This window comes from Chelon labrosus, assembly GCF_963514085.1.
Source record: "Chelon labrosus genome assembly, chromosome: 10".
In the NCBI taxonomy this organism is placed as follows: domain Eukaryota; kingdom Metazoa; phylum Chordata; class Actinopteri; order Mugiliformes; family Mugilidae; genus Chelon; species Chelon labrosus.
Window position 1 is genome coordinate 24098869 of NC_140360.1, and position 20699 is coordinate 24119567.

The 20699-nt window shown below is 42.6% G+C and overlaps 1 protein-coding gene across 1 annotated transcript in view; it reads right to left on the minus strand.

The window, feature by feature from the left end:
• The window catches only part of xkr7b (XK, Kell blood group complex subunit-related family, member 7b), a gene marked incomplete at its 5' end in the record, with an annotated part of 72613 nt that overhangs the window by 1631 nt on the left and 50283 nt on the right, over window positions 1-20699 (minus strand). Inside the window, 2 exons of the mRNA XM_084553307.1 lie at window positions 670-889; window positions 7849-8048. Of these exons, the coding sequence (XP_084409433.1) occupies window positions 670-889; window positions 7849-8048 (420 nt within the window). The remainder of the gene's footprint in view (window positions 1-669; window positions 890-7848; window positions 8049-20699) is intronic.

A 20699-nucleotide genomic window follows, 5' to 3' on the forward strand; every position in this document is an offset into this window, starting at 1 on the left:
TGGCTTTTTAAAACGCCTCCACAAGCACACTCAGATAATGATTTATGTAATTTCATCCACTCAGTTTCCTGTGATTTAAATGAACGGTGTTGCTATAAAAAGATATTCCATTAAAATACAGTGAACACATAACCCGAAAGCAAATTCTGACACTTGGCACAAGATAAGACAGTAATACTGTTTTTTTGTTTTGTTTTTTCTTAGAGAAGGCCACATCTTCTTCCATCACTAATATGCTAAACCTATAAATAATCACAATGAATGGGAGAGTGAATTTATAAATTGGCCACTACTAAGTGTCACTCCTTGGGGGAAGAACCGGCACAGTGCAGAGGAAGCTGATTTATTGATTACGACTGTGCTGATTAAAAGGCATTGAGATATTTATAAAGTTTACTTAAGATAGATGTTTACAAAAATACTTACACTAATATCTTGTACTGTATGACTTTCTAAAAGAGTGCTTGAATAATTTATCCTCTATTGTTTTCAGTGCATTAGATAGAAGATAAGATTATCCTTTCAATGTAGAGGCAGATAGCTAGTGAAAGGTAATTATTAGAAAAATACACAACACACTCTCCTAACAACTTTTAAAACAGTATTTGTCAAATGCCCAGCTTCTCATTAGAAATTCAGACTCTTAGCATCAGGTCACATATGGCGCACCAGTGGCTGACGATGAATATGCCAAAGTACAGCTGGAAGACGGAAGCGAAGAGGGCGAAGGCCACGGTCCTCGCCCCGATGGTGAAGAAGTGCCAAAGCATCTGGGCGATCACGGCCTTGTAGGACATGGGCAGCTTGTCGTCGCGGGAGTCCCGGAGGACCTTCTGGTAGGAGGCGATCATCCAGGCCAGAGAGACCAGGGAGGCCGAAGCTGAGAGTCCTGGAGAGACGGAGAGGAAGAAGAGAGAAAGCAAGGGAGACGTAGGAGGAAGGGAAGGAAGAGGCAAACACACAGGTCAACGGCCAATATACAGTATTCATGCCACATTAACAATGACACTTTGATGGAATATTTTTGCATAAATGTCTCAGCAAATTATCCAGTATTTGGACCAAGCCCCGTCTGGACCAACGTCTAGAATAAATTACCGCCAAAAGGAAAAAAAAGAATAGTACATTTAAGTATATGGGAGAACAGTCTGATAAAGTATACTGCAGGTATTTTTAAACTACTGGATATCCATTGTGTTATTACTAGGGATGAATAAAATAATGTGTAGCTGGCATTTGGGAGGTTTCGTACTGTACATATATTTAATTACAGGGTAGCTATTCTATTATAAAGGAGTACAGTATGCTCATTACTATCGTGGAGAAGATCGGAAAATGAATTCTGCAGCACTTTATGTATGTACTGCGATTTTATTTTAAAACGACCATGTAGGGCTACTTTTGATATGTTCTGAGTATTTTTTTGAATAACTACGGGTTGAAATTGTACTTTTATTGGGCACTTTAGAGCTGTAAAAATGCTTCAGAAGTCTCCCAGCTGTCATTAGCTTCACTAGTATGTGCTATAGAGGATGACCATTTATGAGCTCTCAAGGCTGGGACACACCAAGCCGACGGTTTCCCATTGGCCAGTTCGGTGAGATACTAACTAGACAGTCATTGAGTGTCTGTGGCCCTGCTCCATTGCCACCAGTTGGGCATGTTTGTCCAACTTAGTGAACCAGTGTGTGAGAATAGAAAACAAGTAAAAAAATAGAAGAAGTTAAAAAAGTTAACAATATTAATTATACATTCATACATTCTATATTAGATCAGTTACATCTGGCTGCAATATAAAATATTTTTGCCTCTACGCATTGCGTTTGACCTGATCCAGTTTCTAATGATCCAATTTCTAAAACTCAAATGGTGATCAGCCTGCACTCATAAGTTTCGGGCCCTCTGCCAGCTGCCCAGCGCACAGTTTAACACATGAAACATTCATGCGGGTTAATCATTCAGTCTGGTCAAATTAACTACATATCACTCAGAGAAAGCCTTCACATTTGAGCAGAGAAAGAGCTACGCTGAATTTGCATTTTAACGTCATTTAAAATGTTTCCCTGTTTTCAAAAGCATACATTTCTCTTGTGTTTTCCGTTTAAGGTTTAATTTGACACAGAGCTCCATGCGTCAGATTCATTCAGATTCTAATTTCGGTGAATCATTTTGGTGGGAAAAAAAGAAATCTCTCTATATTTACCAGAACATAAACTATTTTGATCTAGTTTAGAAATCGTTGACAGCTCAGAGAGTGGATTCTAATGAGGTCTGATTAAAGGAGAGGGCTGTCAGTCAAGTACTGCGCAGCCTGCTTGAAATCATATCCGTCTCGAGAGGATTCATCCACGGTGAGAGAAGAGGAAACTGTTGGCTGGCTTCACCAGATGAATGCTATACATGTGTATAAAAGCGTTTTCTTTAAACTCTAAACCTCTAAACCTCTGACAGCTTTGATTTGATTTATGAAGGATCCAGTTATTCCCCCTTAAGTAGCTTTAAGGGTGGAAACATCATCCACTCATGCTTAGCCTCTGGTATTCAGTGAATGAATATTTGAATGCTTTGGGTTTAAGTGGACATAAAGTTTAAGGAACTTAAATTATTTCATATGTCCAGAACATGACAAGTTTGGTATCTTTGGAAATCACCTACTTAGTCACTGAGATTTAGCTGAACGTGATTTGTTGTTGTTATTATAAAATGTGATTGATAGAAACATCTGAGCATCAAATACACACACTATGTGAACCTTGTGGTAAGACCTATCAGCTGATGTTTCTGTTGCCATGAAGAAACTGTGCTTTCAACATGTTGATGTTGTGAGAGTTGGTTGTAGAACAGAGAAAAAAAAAACACCAAGAGTAGTCTTTGTGTAATCTAATTCTTACAGGAAAGACAGAAGTTCAACAGATGTGTACAAAGCTCAGTCCGCAGAGGTTCTCCACAGATTACAGGGTGGAGGGAGGTTTTTATCAAAACGTTACGTCACTTCAGCCAATGTGGCACAATGGAAAAGCACCGAGACGGAGTCACATTTGCTGAGACAGTTGAAGTGAACAGCTTCATAGCATGAACTTTCCATTACACTCCTCAATAATGTAAATAAGAGGCTGTGGAACACATGCAGCTGTGGCAAAATCTAGCGTTAACACCACATGCATCCTTAAAAATCTGTCATCGCCATTAACTTGACAGCTACAAGCAATTTGAAGCTTGCAACTTCTTTTTCTTGAACATAAACAAACACTTAGTAACTGCTGCAGAACATTTAACTCATCATTTTCCTGAACACTTGGTTTTGTGGGCGAGGCTGACGTCAACGCTCACTGTTAGCGGGGAATTCCCCCGACAGAAGAAAACGGCTGAAGACCAACATTCGACTCTGTCATTTAACATGACATAAAACATACTTTACTCAAAGCTTTGATGAAACAAAGTAAAAAGGCGGCAAGTAGAAGTGGACTGTTGAAAATGTTGAAAAAAACTCTTTATCCAATAACATACTTTTTCTAAGGGGATTAAACTTAAAGGGGAATTACTGTTTTTTACAACCTGGACCTTATTTTTGGCATACTCACCCATATAACTTTGGTGTCATGTGGAGTCGTTCGGACGATATTTTGTTATCGTACGCTAGTGCTATTCCCTGTTGAGTCCAGAGTTACCTGTTATCATCATCTGGGGTCTGTAGATTGACCTACTAACCTCTGACCTGGATGATGTCATCTCTGCCCATGACGACTCAGCTTGTTTACCTGTAATTTGCTACTGCTAGTTTTTTGCAACATGGCTGAATATTTTTCTGATTCTGAAGTTGTGGACGACGACTTTGTTCATGATGGACAGCCTTACCGTTTTGAGCTAGAGTATATGGATGAGGAGCTTGTTGAAAGGAGGATGCGGACGCAGGGAGAGGAACAGCTGGCCAAAGAACAACAAACCTCTGCACGTCCACGAATAGAAAACAGGTAACTCCGGACTCAACGGGAATTAGCACTTCGCGGCAGATAATGCGTTATTTAGAGGCTGCGTTTCGGTGCCCCAATCACTTCCACTATATGGATATACGCGGCACTCCACTGGATCTATATATCGTCCAAACGACTCTAAATGACATCAAAGTTATGCGGGTGAGTAATCGATCGTATTTTGTGCCAGAAATAAGGTCCAGGTTGAAAAAACGGTAATTCCCCTTTAAGAACAATGAGTTGTTGCAATTGTTCAATCCCAAATCTCTGCAAACTTAGATCTTGAGACGGAGGACATTTTGGTAAGTGGGGACATTTTGTCTCAGAATTTAAGGGTTAAGATCAGTGGTGGAACATAACCTAGCATATTTACACAGTGCTGTACTTAGGTATAGAGTTATGATACCGCTTTTTAGTAGGTGTAGGTGACAAGCTGACAAAAACTAAGTTAGAGCTACTAAATCTATTTCATTAAATACTATGTTAGAATTTACAGTGTGGTGACACAAAGTTGTTCCATATACTCCAAATGCTGTAATGCTGATGTCAAGACCTTTTCCTACACCTTGTCCTCCTCCACTCTTCTTGGTAGTAGGTGAAGTTGCGCTAGAAAAACAACGTATTTGACAGCCTAACACAACACATCGCATTGTTTTGTTACAAACATCTCGTTAGCAGTCAGTGTAGCGAGCTATGTAATTACCATCATGGTGGATGATTCTTCCCTTTGTATGGGACATTTGTAAATGGTCGCTCCAAGGAGTGACCACTGTCACACCTAAAGCTCCATCTTACCAGCCAGTAGTGTCTCACAGGATGTCTCACAGACACATTGTTGTGTCATCTTGTGAGTCTTGGAAGAAACCACCTGCCTCACTAGGTAAAACAGACACCTCCACAGGAAAACGTGAAAGGCTCTTTCTAGACTCAAGGTTTGGTTTGAGTCATTTTTAATTATACAGTTTTATAAAAAGTGTTTATATTTTATTTGACAGCTGTTTTTATAAAGAAATAATCTTAACACTGGAATCTGAGCTGAATAAACCTGACTACAGTCAGTTATCCCAATCCCCAACCAGCTCTGATATTATAACCCACCCAAGTCACAACATGACAAGTTTCCTGGAACCAGCCGTCCAATATATGAACCCAGAACAAAGGGGATTATGGGTAGAAAGTGACAGATGCATTTTGTTATGCTTGGAAAGCCCAGCAAATCCCAACATTTGGAGAAACTGCAAGCAGCGGCCATTTGGGATTTGTACTTAACAGATGACTTGAACGATTAATTGGAAACACTGACAGCTGATTCCTCTGATTGATTGACTATATGTAACGATCAGTGAATCTTATGATTGTAGGCTGTAATGTAGGCCGTGTGGGAGAGACTGTAGAACTGTCCAAATCTAAAAACACGAATTCTTGTTAACAGATGGCAGGTCACCGAAATAGACAAGAATATGTGTCTGTCTGTGTTTGCTGTACTATCGTTATACTAGGACATTTTGGTGAGTGGGGACATTTTGTTTAAGGTTAAAAACATGAATTAAAGGGTTAACAGTGCTTTATTTTCACAACCTACCTCCTTGTCTTGTTTTGTAGCTTTTCCTGTCTACTTCTTAATAAAAGTCAAAGACTGACAAAACACAGTTAAATGTTTTTAAAGTGAGGCTGCGTCAGTAGGAAATGATCAGCTTACATTCAACATTCATCTCTGAAGCCATTAGATATCATCTGATGGTGAGTTAGCGTTCTTCATCCATATCCAGATTATACTGATTACATTAGCAGCAACTAAATACATCATTTTTATGGTGTATTACCACAGATCCCCAGTTCATAATGATGCAAATGTATGAATATTGTAATACTTTCATCAGGCCCACTATTATGTTATCTTGCTCGATGATAGATATTCACTGAAAACACATTTATTTAAATGAAAATCTTTACGTAACATTCTCTCTGTAGGGCTTAGTAACAGAGTGTTTTTACAGTGTAGTTTTAACACTTTTCCTGTAGTTCTGAATAGTTCCAGCACCACTTGCCAGGATTACACTTCTGTGGAGGGGAGCGTAAGAAGGACAAATGTGTGTATTAGAGAGTAACTATAGTCAGACCATTCAAAGCTGGAAATTTGAAAGAGTTCCGGTGTACCAGAATAATTTTAGAATAAATTCAAGCATTAAAAAAAAACGCAGACTCTTGAAGGACCGGTGGATCATTTTAACATCTGATCCATGGCATGGGGAAATATGAAAATGATTATGTAAACAAGAGAGTCATAGACAGCAGATTTAATAAGTGGTGTTTTCCATCCGTTATCAATCACTTTGAGTGCCTTTTCTTGTTACAGCCGGCCTTGTGGGCCTGAACTGTGGTTGGAAACTTGTTCCTAATCCAATTTAGCCAGGCTAAGTAATGCCGCGTTTATAGATGCTGCAGAAGGGAGACCACTAAACATGAACGGGACATTCATTTCTCTTCTCGGGCTGTAACACACGAGCCTGCAGCTCAGACCGGACCGTCAGTAACGTCAACGTAGCCACAATAAACAGCATCATAGCAGCAGGATAATGTGCTGGCACCCCTCCACACAGACGGGGAGAGTGTTTGGTTGCAGAGCTGCTAGCCGAGCACGGAACCCACGCAGTGACACTCTCAAAGGAGCTCAAGTGTGCTTCTAGGGGCTGTCAAAGCAGATTTACTGTATTTCCAGCCGAGACACAGAGAGCCTGGTTGATTAGCTCTCCGTACAGTCACCACAATGCACGTCGTGGCCCGTGCTACGGTGAGCGGCTGTGATCAGCCGGTGTGCACAGATGTTTCTCCACCACTGCTCTATTGTTCATTTCTTGACTATTAACTGGAAAGAAACTGTCGGCAAACAGAAGTCAGTGTTGGAGTTTAAGGTTGACGTGTCAGTTTTGTGTGTGTTTAAATATGTTCCTGACACTTGGCTTCTGGGTGTGTGTAGTGTGTGAAGTGTATCTGAGTCTGGGAGAGAGAGAGAGAGAGAGAGAGAGAGAGAGAGAGAGAGAGACGTTTTGTTTTATTCATCAAAGGCCAATCTGCTTCTTGTAAGAGGTGCATGAATAAAGTATAGAGTCTCTACTGATATCTGCTCTCAACACACACACACACACAGTCGTGTATCTGTGACGTCAGGGGACATTAAGTTGACTCACATTCATGTCTTGGAGACTTACTCTGACCTTAAACATAACCTAAACTTAAAACATGTCTTCACCTCCGAGTTTAATGATATATGGGGCTTGTTTTCCTCCTTACAGGAAGGACACATTGCCATAACGGGACTGTGTAAATTCATTTAGGTCCCCACAACATGAGCAATACCTAGACCCAGACATCCATCCACCCACCCACAAACGCACCCTTCGTTAAACAGTCTCTCGGAGGGAGCCTTAGTAACGAACAGATCCTGGACTTTATTTTATTGGCTTATATCAAGAGTCATTTCGGAGGAGATAAACATCGGTTTTCTGGTTTATTACATCTCGGGTCAGACACTGTTTCAATCATTTTTTTATCAGCAACAGTTACACCACTGTAAAAATAAAAGATATTGCTCAGATCACGAAAACTCTGTGAACCACCGTGAAAAGATCTGACAGGTCAAAAAATGCGAGCTGACACAGTTTACAGATTGTCTTCAGCTTCAGCTCTGACCTTCCATAACTTACTGTAGTCGTTGACCCTTCTGACTTCCATTCTAACAGTGCCAAGAGTTAAATATCATCAGATAACTTGTGCGTACAGTGTTAGCGTAACCAAGATGTATGAACTCAAACTCAAATACCACCCACCGTTTAATAAACAGATTTACAGCAGGTTTCCTTCTAAGTGTCCGTCTCACCTTGCAGAGGGAGGACGTTGTTTCCGTGGATCATGATGCTCAGCTGCAGGACGAGCTGTGGAGCAGACTTCAGGAAGGCCTCCAGGAGGCGGAGCATGGTGATGTCGGCGCTCTCAAACATCAGCCGCCAGTGGAAGCGGCGGCGAGGCCCGTCGCTGTGCCAGCGGCTCTGGGCGCCCAGGTAGAGGGCATGGATGTATCTGGGGGTAAGAGAGAGAGAGAGAGGTTTAGAATAGTGACCCATGTTGCTTAAAGCCCCGTCCACGTATTAAGAGACTTGCTCGTCTTCTCGCTCTTTAGAAGGCTCTGGCTACCATCTTGTATATTTCTCACCAAATGCTCCAAACCCGCAATCAACATGGCGGTTTTGGTGGTAGGAACACATGTTGTGGATGCTCTTATCGTGTGGTAAACATTCGAGGAACTCTGTGTTTGTGTGATACGTTATAACGCTCCCAAAGTTTTTTGCTTCCTGTATGTACGCCACTTAACCAGTATTTTTCAGTATTTCTTATTTGTCCTTCAAGGAGCAGTTCAAGGCATCTACCTGCAAATAACTACACATACTATACTGAGTTCGGGTAAGTATGGGTGGCCAAGTAAATGAACTATTTCTTGTACCTGTTCCAAAACTGTTTGCCAATCTACAGGGAATCTAAAATGCACCCCTGATACCATTTCATTCAATCCACTTGTTAATACTTTTATGTTTTCTTGAGGACTCAACACAGTAATAAGCTGTGATAGATTTTTTTAGTGTGATCTTGCCGTTCTTGTCCTTTTGACAGAGTCGTGAACCAGCTTATGAATGAAAAGGGTGAAATACCTTTTATAAAAAAAGAAATAAAACATTGTCACTATTCGCTTATTGACTCCAGAAGAATTAAGTTTACAAAGACGGTACAGATGTTGAACCTTTCTATTTTTTAAGAGCCATCTGCAAAAAACTGGCTCAGTCAGTGTTGCTAAACTATGAGGGCAAAAATGAATGACTCTGGACACAATGAGTCAGAGACACTCACCATTAAGTTTCCTTGTCATTATCACCATGTGCGAAAGCTGAAAAACTCCAGCAAGAAATGTCTGCAGCTCTGTCAGTTTGATGCAGCACAAATGAAGCACAACCAGTACTGAATGTATTTCCATCATATCATTATATTCGTACTTAATCAATCATAGCAGCCCGGTCCTCGCGCAAAAAAAGGGTTCACCATTTCTTATTCCTGCGTCTCTGAGATCCCATCAATTTGTCTTCTCTTACTTTCCGGCGTGTATTCTCTGATTTCCATAAAACAGCACATGCATAAATGTATTATGTATTTAATGCGATGTAAACACAAATAGAGTCAAGGACATGACAGGGGTAAAAAAAACCAAATGACATCTTTCAGGAGAAAATGTGAACCTCAAACATGTGGTTCACCTGGGAGGAACAAAAAAAAACACCTCAGAGGAAAACATCTTCACCCTCAGCTGTCACCACTCAGCTCCGACTGCAGTTTTACTGTTTTGTTTGGAGTCGGTGATGGTATTGGTTACCGGGTTGCAGCAGGTCAACCGGTGCATACAGCCGAGTGTGGGTGTGTGTGTGTGTGTGTGTGTGTGTGTGTGTGTGTGTGACAAATTTTGACGTGGAGAAAGAAGGGGGATTGCTCAAATATCGGTGACACTTGTGTTTCTTGGAGATTGTATTTTCACCTGCTGGTTCAGCATGAGAGATTTCTGAGAGTTTGACAGAAAAAAAACAAAACAAGATCACTTTATGGAAAACAGACCAGAGAGTTTAAAGATTTATGAGACAGACAGACAGACAGATAGACAGACATCAAGTCTGGTTGTTCCAAATCAAAATGTTTGCTCCAGTTGGCCAATTTCTGTGCTATCTTTATTTCAGGCCTGAAAACAAATGTTTAAAATGGTTAAGGTTTTTTGGAAAGCTGTAGGAAGCTTGCACTTTCTGAGTCTTTGTGTTCTTGAATCTCCTTTAAGAAGGTGAAAAATACAAAGTTAGCATGAGCCATAAAGCCACACGATAACAACTAAAAAACTAGCAAGTGCAGCGTATGATAAATCATCATGCTAAAAACCCGTATGCACGCAAATTGCGTCAAGCACCGTGACGCATCATGGGAAAAAGGATGGGAGGCAGCCGTAGTAGTGCAGCAGGACAGACAGGTTGAGGAGGAGAAGACGAAGCTCACTCACTTCCTGCGCTTCTGCATCCCCAAGCAGAATTTAAATGGAGAGGTAAAAATAACCCTGGAGTGTATACGTACGCACACGCACGCAGACGCACACACGCACCGGCATATGTGATGATGTTCAGTCCTGCAAAATATAGACGAGCACAGATGCACATGCGTGTGTGGTCAACACACCTTAACACACACACACACGCACGCATACAATATGTGCACATGGGCAAGGTTAGTCAACACATGCACACACACAACACACACAAAGTGACAGACAGGCAGGAAGGCCAACAAGGCAGCCTGGAAATCTGTAGCTCTGCAAATAATTTGCTGGCCAAGCACTGCAGACACTCCTCCATTTAAATCCCTCTCTCTCTCTCTCTATCTCTCCCCTACTCTCCCCCCCCCCCCCCCCCTCCACCTCTTTAACTCTCTGTCAGCCTGTATTTTTGTCTTTATCTCCTTTAGATTTAATTTCATCCAATTTGTCTCTTCTTTTAGTCTTTCTGCTTTCTCCTGTCCTTCATTCTTTCCTTAATGGAGATTAGTGGGTCAGTCGGTCCAAAAAGTTGTGACTCATCCAGAATGAAATATCTCAACAGCTAGTGGGTGGATTGCATTAACATTTTGTACACATATCAAGTTTAATAAAGGAATAAATCCCGCTGATTTCACTGATCTTTTCCTGTAGCACAACCTTGAGGTTAACATTTGCTCCTTTCAATGCTTGCTGTCTGATCTGAGCCATTCATTCCCACCACAAAATGAATTGTAAGCTCAGAGTTTGACCTGTGCTTCAGGCTAAAGAGTGGAACTAAAAACAGTGAATGTGGTGGATATTAAACCTTCATTGTCACACGCAGGATTTGTTTAATTCCTTCACTTCATCCTTATTCCAGTTTGTGTTGCTGGATTTCTTCTTGTCCTCTTCCTATGTCTCTGTTTTTCGGTCTTTGTCTCCTTTCATCATTCTTACTTGGTCTCTTCTCCTCTGCCATTTTTCTTTTCTTTCGGTTCGTCTCCATCTCCCTCTCTACCTTGCCTCCTCTCCTTTTCTGCCTCCTTTCCTCCGCTTGTTATCTCTCATTTTGTTTCTCTCTCAATCCAATTTCATGCAGCTATTGTCTTTCCCTCTCATTTCTCTCTCCGTCTCTCTCTCCATCCAATTTATTTTCTTCTTCTCTCAGGTGATCCCTCTGCCTCGAGCTTCCAATCTATCAAATCTATATGAATCCTCTCCTCCTCCACTGTGCTCGTACCCCCATCCCTCTCTCTTCGCCTCCCTTGTATCATTGTATTACTGCTCCTCTCCACTCCGCCAAAAACTCTACTATCTACAAGGCCACAGTCAGGCCTCTGAGACCCAGAGCATTTGTGAAAAGAGCTTGTGCGTGTGTGTGTGTGTGTGTGTGTATTTATGCATGTGTGTGTTGAGTCCTAGAGAACTGCTGCCAAGTCTAATGGTGAACTACGAATAAACCCAAGGAGAGAGACTCGTGCACAGAGAAATTAAACTGTTACACACACTTCATTTAAATCTCTTTCAAATGAATATTGCAGGTCAAGGGATGAAGCACGGCGATCAGCAGCAAAAAAGAGACACAGGCAGAGATTTGTAATTTAGCTGAAATCCCCAGGGGTAACAGCCTCAACCTTCAGATCATTCCAGTCTGGATGCTGTAAATTATTACGTACGTAATACCTAAGAATTTGAAGCGTTATTAAAGAATAAATGCACCAACATATGCAACAGTCAAGTCAAAAAGCTAAAACAGAAATTATGAAAGCTTTCGGTAACAGTAATGGTGAAGAGAGTTTAGTGAAGATTTGTTTGTGGTGTGAGGTCGAACGTTGCGGATGGTGTGGATGCACAGGAAGGTTAGGAACAGTTTGCCGAGGTCTGAATTGATGGAGCTGGTTGAAAGAGATCCAAAACCTTGAACTACTCTAAGTTCTGCTGAGGAGGAGAGGAGGAGACGAGGGGAGAAACTGCAAGAATGGCAAGAAAGTTGGTTTGTTGAAGTGGAGTTTTGTGGACTTTGCTAATAATGCAGGAGCGGGTCGACCTTCCGGTGATTCTTATTACAGGACGGACGCCAAATTGCTAAAGGCACTACCTCATGACCGATCTCATGAGCAAGTCTGCCGATGTTGCTATAGCGTGGCAAAAACATCTTAAGGACTCTGCATCTGCAGCTGTGTGCACAACAAAAAGTCCTTCAAATTAAAAAACAGAACAAAATATACCGTCTGTAACAACAACTGATGTTTGATCTACCCTCCATGATGTCACCTATAGGATTCTGAAGAGGGGTTTGAAGCTCAGAGTGGTGCATTTGGCCTTCACCATGCTGGCTATGCCTGACTCCGCCTCCTTAGCCTCCTAGCCTCTAAATAGTATACAGGTTGTAAACATGTTTATTTCTGCTGTTAGTTTCCATGGGGATCGACTCAAATGCAGGTTTTGGTTCTTCAGTGTTAGATATATGTTTCTGATTAGGCAATGAGAAATGTTATTTGAGTCAAAATGACAAAACAACCTTTGTTGTTTTGTTTGTTGGCAGCAGGAAAAACTACTGTCAATGGGAACGGCCCTGATCACGGTTTTGGAGAAACCCATGATGACTGCTATGAAGGACATCAGACCTCCCCTGTGCATCATTTGTTGCTATGTAACATCACATAAATAGATTTTTCAGTTTTTTTCGGATGGAGGGATTTGCTTAAATGGCAGATGCTGTAGTTCTTGTAGGCGGACAGCCTCGTGCACATTGTCCACAACAATTAAAATGCAGATTTGTGCTGCAGACCATGTTGATGTTTCAAATTATGTCCGGATCTGTGAGCGAGCCACAAATACCCTATTCACAGAGGTTTATTAAAGCATGGTAGGATGTTTCGAAATGATAATATTAAAACACGCAAAGCCAGGTCCACAAAGAAATGATTCGTGGTGGAAAAACTTGACCTTCTGCACCGCGCTTTGACCTCAACGCCGTCAAACTACTTAGGATGGAACTGGAAAACTGCCAGGGCTTATCACCCAACATCAGCGTTAGATCTCTCTGATGCTCTCGTGGTTGAATGGGAGCAAATCCTCGCAGCCAGAGGGAAAGCCTTAAACCAGAACAGGGAAGGCAGATTAAAGCCCCTGGTTCTGGTGTGAGATGTGCAGCATTCACATCTGGCTGGGAACTTCAAGTATCCTCGTGCTCCTGTGTCTGCGACTTTGTGTTTTATCATCACTACAATAATAACTGTCGTTGCGTCAATTCTCAAGGCGCACATTTCTCATCATTACGGCTCATTGGCTCGAAATTGATCAGCAGACGCGCATTCAGGACACATTTGGAGGCTATAAACAAAGGACAGGAAGCAGATATTAGAGTCAGTAGTAATTAATGATTTGTTTACCTAAAGGAACAAATGAGACTAATAATAACGGTGATGATAACAGAAGTGGGTCGTTTTCACTCGGAGGACGTTATCTTCAATCACTCAATTATTTCCTATAGATTCATTTTAATGGGCACAAGACGGGCGCATCCTCTGTATTGTTTCCGATGTCATGAATCTACAGCTTAACTGAAGAAGTGACAGGTTGGTCAGGTTACCCTAAAGCAGTGGTTCCCAAACTGGGGGGCGTGCCCCCTAGGGGGGTCGCAGAGCCATTGCAGGGGGGGCGCAGGGCGAGGATCGAATTACAGGGTGACAATTTTTCAGGACTCCCGCGAGTCACGGTATTCCTGCGGGAGTTAGTTTCACTGTTGGTAACGTGATAGGGATGGGATAGAGCAAATAATCAACGGGAGTGGGCGGGACCGGGACGGAAGACGGAGCCGGAGATTAAATTAAAAAATGACGCTGCAATGCAGTGAGTGCGCCCAACTTTAGATAACATATAGGGAGCGGGACGGGATTTAGGAGTCTTTCTCTCCGGATTTTGTCGTGGAATTTTTGTCCTCTTGCTAATAGAAAGCAACCCCTAGTGGTCAAATTAAGGATAGCAGTCACTTTTTTTTGAAGAACTGCAGTTCATTTCTTCAATGTAATTTTCGCACTTTCACAAATTCATGGGCCAGACTGGAACCTATGCTGCGCTGATTTCGGCCCGCGGGTTTGACACCCTTGCCTTAAAGCTTCCGGGAAAACGAAAGAACAGAACGACAGAAAGAAAAGGAGCGAGAGAAAAAAAATGGTGTTTATTAATAACTGTCCCTGCAGCTGATCAAAGACTCTGGACTGATGACCCGCCCCCTCGTCAGTCTCCACAGCGATAAATTGGGACCAGCAGCCGGCTGTTAACGAGCTGCTGATGTATGAGCTTGACTCGCTGGCACACGGCGAATTTCTGTACATCCTGCAAATCTTTCAGCTGTTAAAAGGAGCGAGGCAGAGGGAAATGGAGAGCGAGCGAGCTCTTTAACCTTCATCACTTGTCTGAAGAGACTCTCAACCTGCCCATTATCATGCCAGCAATCAGTGACATTTATTGCCTCTCTACATGTGTGTGTGTGTGTGTGTGTGTGTCTGCATACACACGCTCCATGATCAAATGCCTCTTATGAAACACGCAGCGCTGGTTCTTACTTCTGATTGGACGGAACTTGTTGTGCAATAAAGAGATATATAAATAAACGATGCACAGTGTGGGGGTTTTTGTTTGACTTCCTTCCTTTGGAATGTGGCCTCAGACCTGCAGCTCTGCGTTGTATAGTTTGATGTTTGGGCTGCTGAGCTGAAGTTTGAGGATTTTAACTGTTTCAGATTGCGTCCTGTTTGCAAGGATTGTCAGTAAAAAACTACTTCAGTCATATTTGAGTGTCTGTAAGCAACATCTTTTAGAATGAACTAATGACTAACATGAAAGAGGAACCTGCAGAGAATTATGACCTAATGGCTGTGCGGTTTGATGACTTTGCTCATGGCGTTCCTGTCCAGTGTTTTTGGTTTATCCCTTATTAATCCCTCATGGGGGCATTCGTTATCTGCATTTAACCCATCCATTCGTACACACGGTACTGAGTGCACTCGGAGCAGAGGGCAGCCTGGGCCGCTGCACCCGGAGAGGAGTTGGGGGCATGGACATATAATTACCTTACCATTCTAACTCTGCTTCTCCAGACGCTAACGGTGGTTTTGGTTTACTCTCTCTACTCTCATAGGGTCGCCTTTGGGAGCAGCAACTATTCATAGTCTAGCTCTAACAATTGAATGAACAGCAGCTAATAAACACAGTGAAGCATTTTGGAGCTAATTAGCCACATATTTTCTTCAGGAGTTGGAGGAGACCAAAAACTGAGTTTTAAAGGAACGACTTACAGTTTTCTGGCTGCAAGAATTATGACTCCAAATGAGTGATGATGATTTGTGATATGCAACGGTGGGCCTGGTCGCTGAAGGGCTTTGTTTTTCTTAAGTCTTTATCACTAGAGGGGGGAAATTATTTGCTCCGGGTGAGACCATGTTGTAATGGAGCAGCATTATGTAACCAGTTGTAACATTTAGCAGTTGTACATTCGTTCCGTGGCTCTTTTAAGACATCTCAATCTCTGTCTGAATTGGCTTATCATTTTTCAGTCTGTGCTGTGGTCGCAGCTGCACTTGCTTGAGCTGGGTGCTTGCAGTAGCTAGCATTAATTTAAGGATACAACCATACTGAAGCAAGGATGATGTTTGAACACGATGTCTGAACAACTAGTCAGTAGTATCATGATAATATTAAGCAAATCTGATGGACTATTGAATTCCAGGGAAAAGGGTCGCAGGGAAACTGTGGTTCAGTAGGTGGAGCGGGTTGTCCACGAACCAGAGGTTTAGCGGTTCGATTCCTGGAATGTGCAACATGCCGAAGTGTCCTTGAGCAAGACACTGAACCCCCAGTTGCTCTCAGTGCGTGGCACTGGTGTGTGAATGTGTGTGTGCTTGTGTGAGCGAATGGGTAGATGTGTCTGTGACTGTAAAGCGCTTTGAGTATCAATAGGTAGAAAAGCGCTATACAAAAACAAGACCATACTATTTACCAGTAGCAAGAACAGCAATAAATTACAGACACGTATTACCTTTCCAGTGGGCCTATAGTGTTAGCCTATAAAATGGTCTAGGCACACATTCTTGTATTGATTAGTAATTTTGTATATGCTGTTACCATGTAGACCCAGAACCCATGCTCTAATGATACATGGTTGTTTATGGTGTCATTTAACAGCAAGAAAAAAACATCTTTTGTCGTGAGCGCAAAACAACAACATTTAAATCAGACATATTAGGCTTATATGTCTTCGCTAATGGTCCTGTGTTTGCCTCCTTGCTCTGTCTTTCATAATTGGTTTGTTTCCATCTATCTATCAAAATGTGACACAGAGCAGTTTCAAAGTAGGGAATATTTAAAAATGCGGTGGCAATTTGGAGCCTCACGGGCATACGTTAGTGTGTCGGCATCATGGCAGAGCGGTTTCACCCCCAGCAGAGATGAAAAGCCCCCCTGCAGTGGGTGGATGGAGGTTAGAACAGTCAGCACGCTGCTAGTCTGTGAATAATGCAGCTGTCAAACAGCTCAAAATTAAACACACTGAATTCACCCAGGACAGCCGAGGGCTCTGTTCCACTCCGCAGCGCTCCTTCTCTGAGGCACACGGCCAGACATATACTGTATGTACAATCAAAGACACTGTTTACACACAGAGAGACACTTTTAGAGACACTCTTGCATGTGGGCACAAACTCAGACTGATATGGTACACTAACTTAGTACTGATATGACATTATAACAATATAGTTGCAGATTAATGTCGTGTGTGAAAGTTTGTGAAGAAATGATGTGAAGTTGTTCTTGGGATATCAGCTTCCACGTGACCAGGACTTGCCAACGTATAAAATGTCAAAGCAAGACCGTAGTGCCTCTGGCCACGGCTGTCGTCAGGATGGAGGAGTAAAAATGTTCGTATTTGTTCTGCTGTTTTCTTTATATTAAAGCCGCATCTCAAACCTTGACTTTGAAAGGTACTTTTTTTATTTTCCATGTACTGCATGGCAGTGATATACACTAAGAGCAAGCTAAAGTCCATGAATATTTCAACATTTTTGAGTTTAAAAACTCCTACACTGACAGAAGGTCTGGTTGACTCAGTAGAATCCAGTACCCTAAAAAATAAGCTCATATAGTACACCAAGGGTTTTAAAGAAATATATTGTGCAAACTTGATTTATACGCTCAATAAAAGCAAGACAAGCACTTATTAAACAATATAAACTGTAAAGCAGGCTGGCCTTATGTATTCTGTTTTTATTATTATCTATGAATGTGTCACTCAGCTGCTCATGGAGCTGGGATCTCTCTCAGATTCGGAGCAGGGCAGGACATGTTGCCGATTTTGATCCATCCAGCCCAATAAGTCACTGGATGTGACACAAATAAATGCAACTCCACACAGGCCCTGACAAGCCCTGTCAAATTTTACATACAATATCTGTGGAGTTCACACCGATGTGCAGCCAAGGGAGACTGCAAAGTGTGGACCTGATATCCAGGTCACGGGGTGCGCCGAGTCTGATGCGGCCGCGCGGCGTCTCCGCACACGGAGTCTCCGCACACGGAGTCTGCAGAGTGCAGCGAGGATGCGCCACAAACAGCGAGCGAGTGTTTGTATGGGAAGCCCACACAGAGCTGAAATAATGTCTCCTCTCTGTCTGTGTGGAGCTCAGCTGTCAACACCGACCTACTTAGACTGCCACACTGAGGAACCCAGAGAGAGGCGGATGTGAGATTATGGGGCGCGTGGATGGAGAGAGGAGAAAGGAAAATGCAGAGGGGGAGAAAAACGGAGAGGGGAGAAGAAGAAAAGGCAAGGAGGAGGCAAAACGAGACAAAACGAGGAAGAGGTGCGCCACGCTGGGTCGGTGTGTGTGCATGAGATTAAGCGTGAGTATGATGAGAGGAAAGAGAAGGAGGGGAGAGCTGAAAAATGGAAAAATGCAAAAGGGTGATGGGCACTAAAGTGACACAGCAAGAGAGGGCATGATGGTTGTATGCATGGGAACGTGCGCTAAATGTGTGTTTGTGTGTGCCTGCTTGTGTGTGTGTGTGTGTGAGGTGAGGGAGCATTGATCGCTGCTGCCAAAGCTGCCAAGCTGCTGATCAGATACGATCATGCCGAGCACTGAAGTGTTTAATTGGGAATTATGTGTGTGTTTGTGTGTGTGTGTGTGAAGCGGGTGATGTTATCATTTAACTCAAGGGCTTAGGCTTGATCTTTTATCACTCTGCTGCCCTCTCTCTCTCTCTCTCTCTCTCTCTCTCTCTCTCTCTTTGCATCCGTCATTCAGGAGTTGCAAAATTCGGAGCGTCATTGTGCTGTGTAACGACTTCAAGGAGAAACCGAGGGGGAGGAAACAGGAGCCGAGGGGAGGAGAGGAGGGGAGGGGAGATCTACGGGTTGTGGTGAGAAGTAATCGAAAGAGGTTAATGAGGAGGAAAGAAAGAGGAATGTGGGAAATGGGAGAAGAAGAACGTAAGGAGGTGGTATGAAAACAGGGGAAGAGGAAGACAGAAATAGGGGATCGAAAAATTGGCCTATAAATAAGAAAACCGGAAGAAAGAGAGAAAGAGAGAAGGACACGTCAAGATTAAAGAGGGGAAGAAAAGACAATAGGGGAGGAAGTAAAAATGAAAGGGAATGAAAAAGGGAAGGAGAGCAGGGGCTGAGGAGGAGAGAGGGAACAAAACAAAGGAGAAAAGAACAGGGGAGGATGAAATGTGGAAAGAAAACAAGAAAAAATGGAAAAAAGAAAGGGGAATGAGAAGACACAAATCAAAATAAAGTAAAAAATGAAAGAAAGAAAGCACTGAAGCGGAACGAACTGAAGGACGTACCAGGATAAAACGAGAAGAGAAGTGAGAACAAAACCAAAAGAGAGAAGGAAAAAAAAAACAGTCAAAGAAAGAGGTGAGGAGGTGATAAAGAAAGGTGGGGAGAGGTGAAGAGGAGCAGAAGGCAGGGGAGAGGTGGGGAGATTTATGGCGCAAAGAAAAGGTAATGAAGGGAGAGAAGAAAAGGTAATGAAGGGAGAGAGGAAAGAGGCATGGAGGAGGAGATGATCGGTGAGCTGCTGCCGCTGCTGATCAATCACTGTTTATGGAACGATCAGAGAGGAAGAGAGAGGGACAGACGGGAGGATGGATGGGGGGCTGAAGAGGGAAAGATATTTATTATCAGGAGAGGGAGAAATAAATGGTGATGGGGAAAGCGAAAGAGAGATAAATGCCAAGAGTCAAAACCTTTTTTTTTCTTCTTCTTCTTTCTTTGTCTCAGTTTTCTCTGTGCATTTTCTGCTTTCTTCAAATTCAGGTGTTTTATTCCTCGACTTTTCTCTCCACATTCCTTATCTAGACAATATTAGATCTCAGACCTCTGAACGCGATTCAAACATGTCTGCTGTTGTGCTAATTGGCTTCTGCTCCTCTATTAGAGTGAGTGAGCCAATCATGTCTCAGTAGGGGTTAAAATGCTAACAGCAGCCTCTTCTCGTTTCTGTGTCAGAAAGTGAGTAACAAGAGTGGGTGATCTGGATATACAGTGCATGTTGTATGAGAGCTTACCAAACTACCAAATATTAAACCAGTAACTTCATCAGCAATTTTCTATCACACAGTTATGAATTTGGGAAAACAGTAAGTGGTCACAATCAGTGCAGCAGGCAGAAAGCCTTTCAGAGTCTTACATGTGTCTGATGGAGCAATATGCTCCTATGCTAATCAATACTGATGTCTGCTGACACATGGACTCACGTGTCATGCCGCGACCCACAACATTTTTTTAGGCTTCATCCTCATTTGTCTCAACAATCATTGCGCAGTTGCAGTTTGAACATTTGCAAATTGCAGGTGTCCTACGCTGAACACTACACCTGAATGCATCCTTTACACCTTCATAGGCGGAGGACTGGCAGTTGCAGAATCACATACAGCATGTGGTACCCTGTTTTAAGATTGAAAGTGTACCTGACGGTGGAGCTTCAGCAAAAAACTAGATGTTCACCAAAGTGATGACAATTCATCCTCTGAGTTTTGTAGACACACGTGTGTGTTAAAGTTCATGGCAATCCATTCTATAATTGTTGAGATGGGGTACCAGAAACCACGAAGGTTTACCTCATAGTGGAGCTACGGGAAAAGTCAGAGCCTCGGCAAAGCTGTCAGACTACGCTGTGTGGGTATTACGGATGTCTGGACAAAATATTGTGCCAATTAGACCTTTAGATATTTCACGGGAAAAGGTAAAACCTTGACTGGAAAGGATTTGTGGTGCTGGGGAAACAGCCAAGGTTAGTCCTGGATGTCTGCACAATCCATCTGAACGCTGCTGAGATATTGCCATTTGTACCCAAGGGTTAGAAAAACCAGATGAGTGACACTGAGTGTGACGCTTGCTGTTATATAAAGACTGTACATATAATGATGGACGGACCCTCAGTGAGGTCACTGAAGAGGGTTCCTGAAGAGCAGTTTTGAAGCTGTGTTTGGTAACTATGGTGACCTTAGATGGTGACAAGTTTCAATTGTCTCACAATTGATGTTTTTCTACATAATGCACTAGTCATATTCAGTGCCCTACCTGGATGTTGTGCTGTATGATGGTGGTGAAAAAAGTTAAAAAG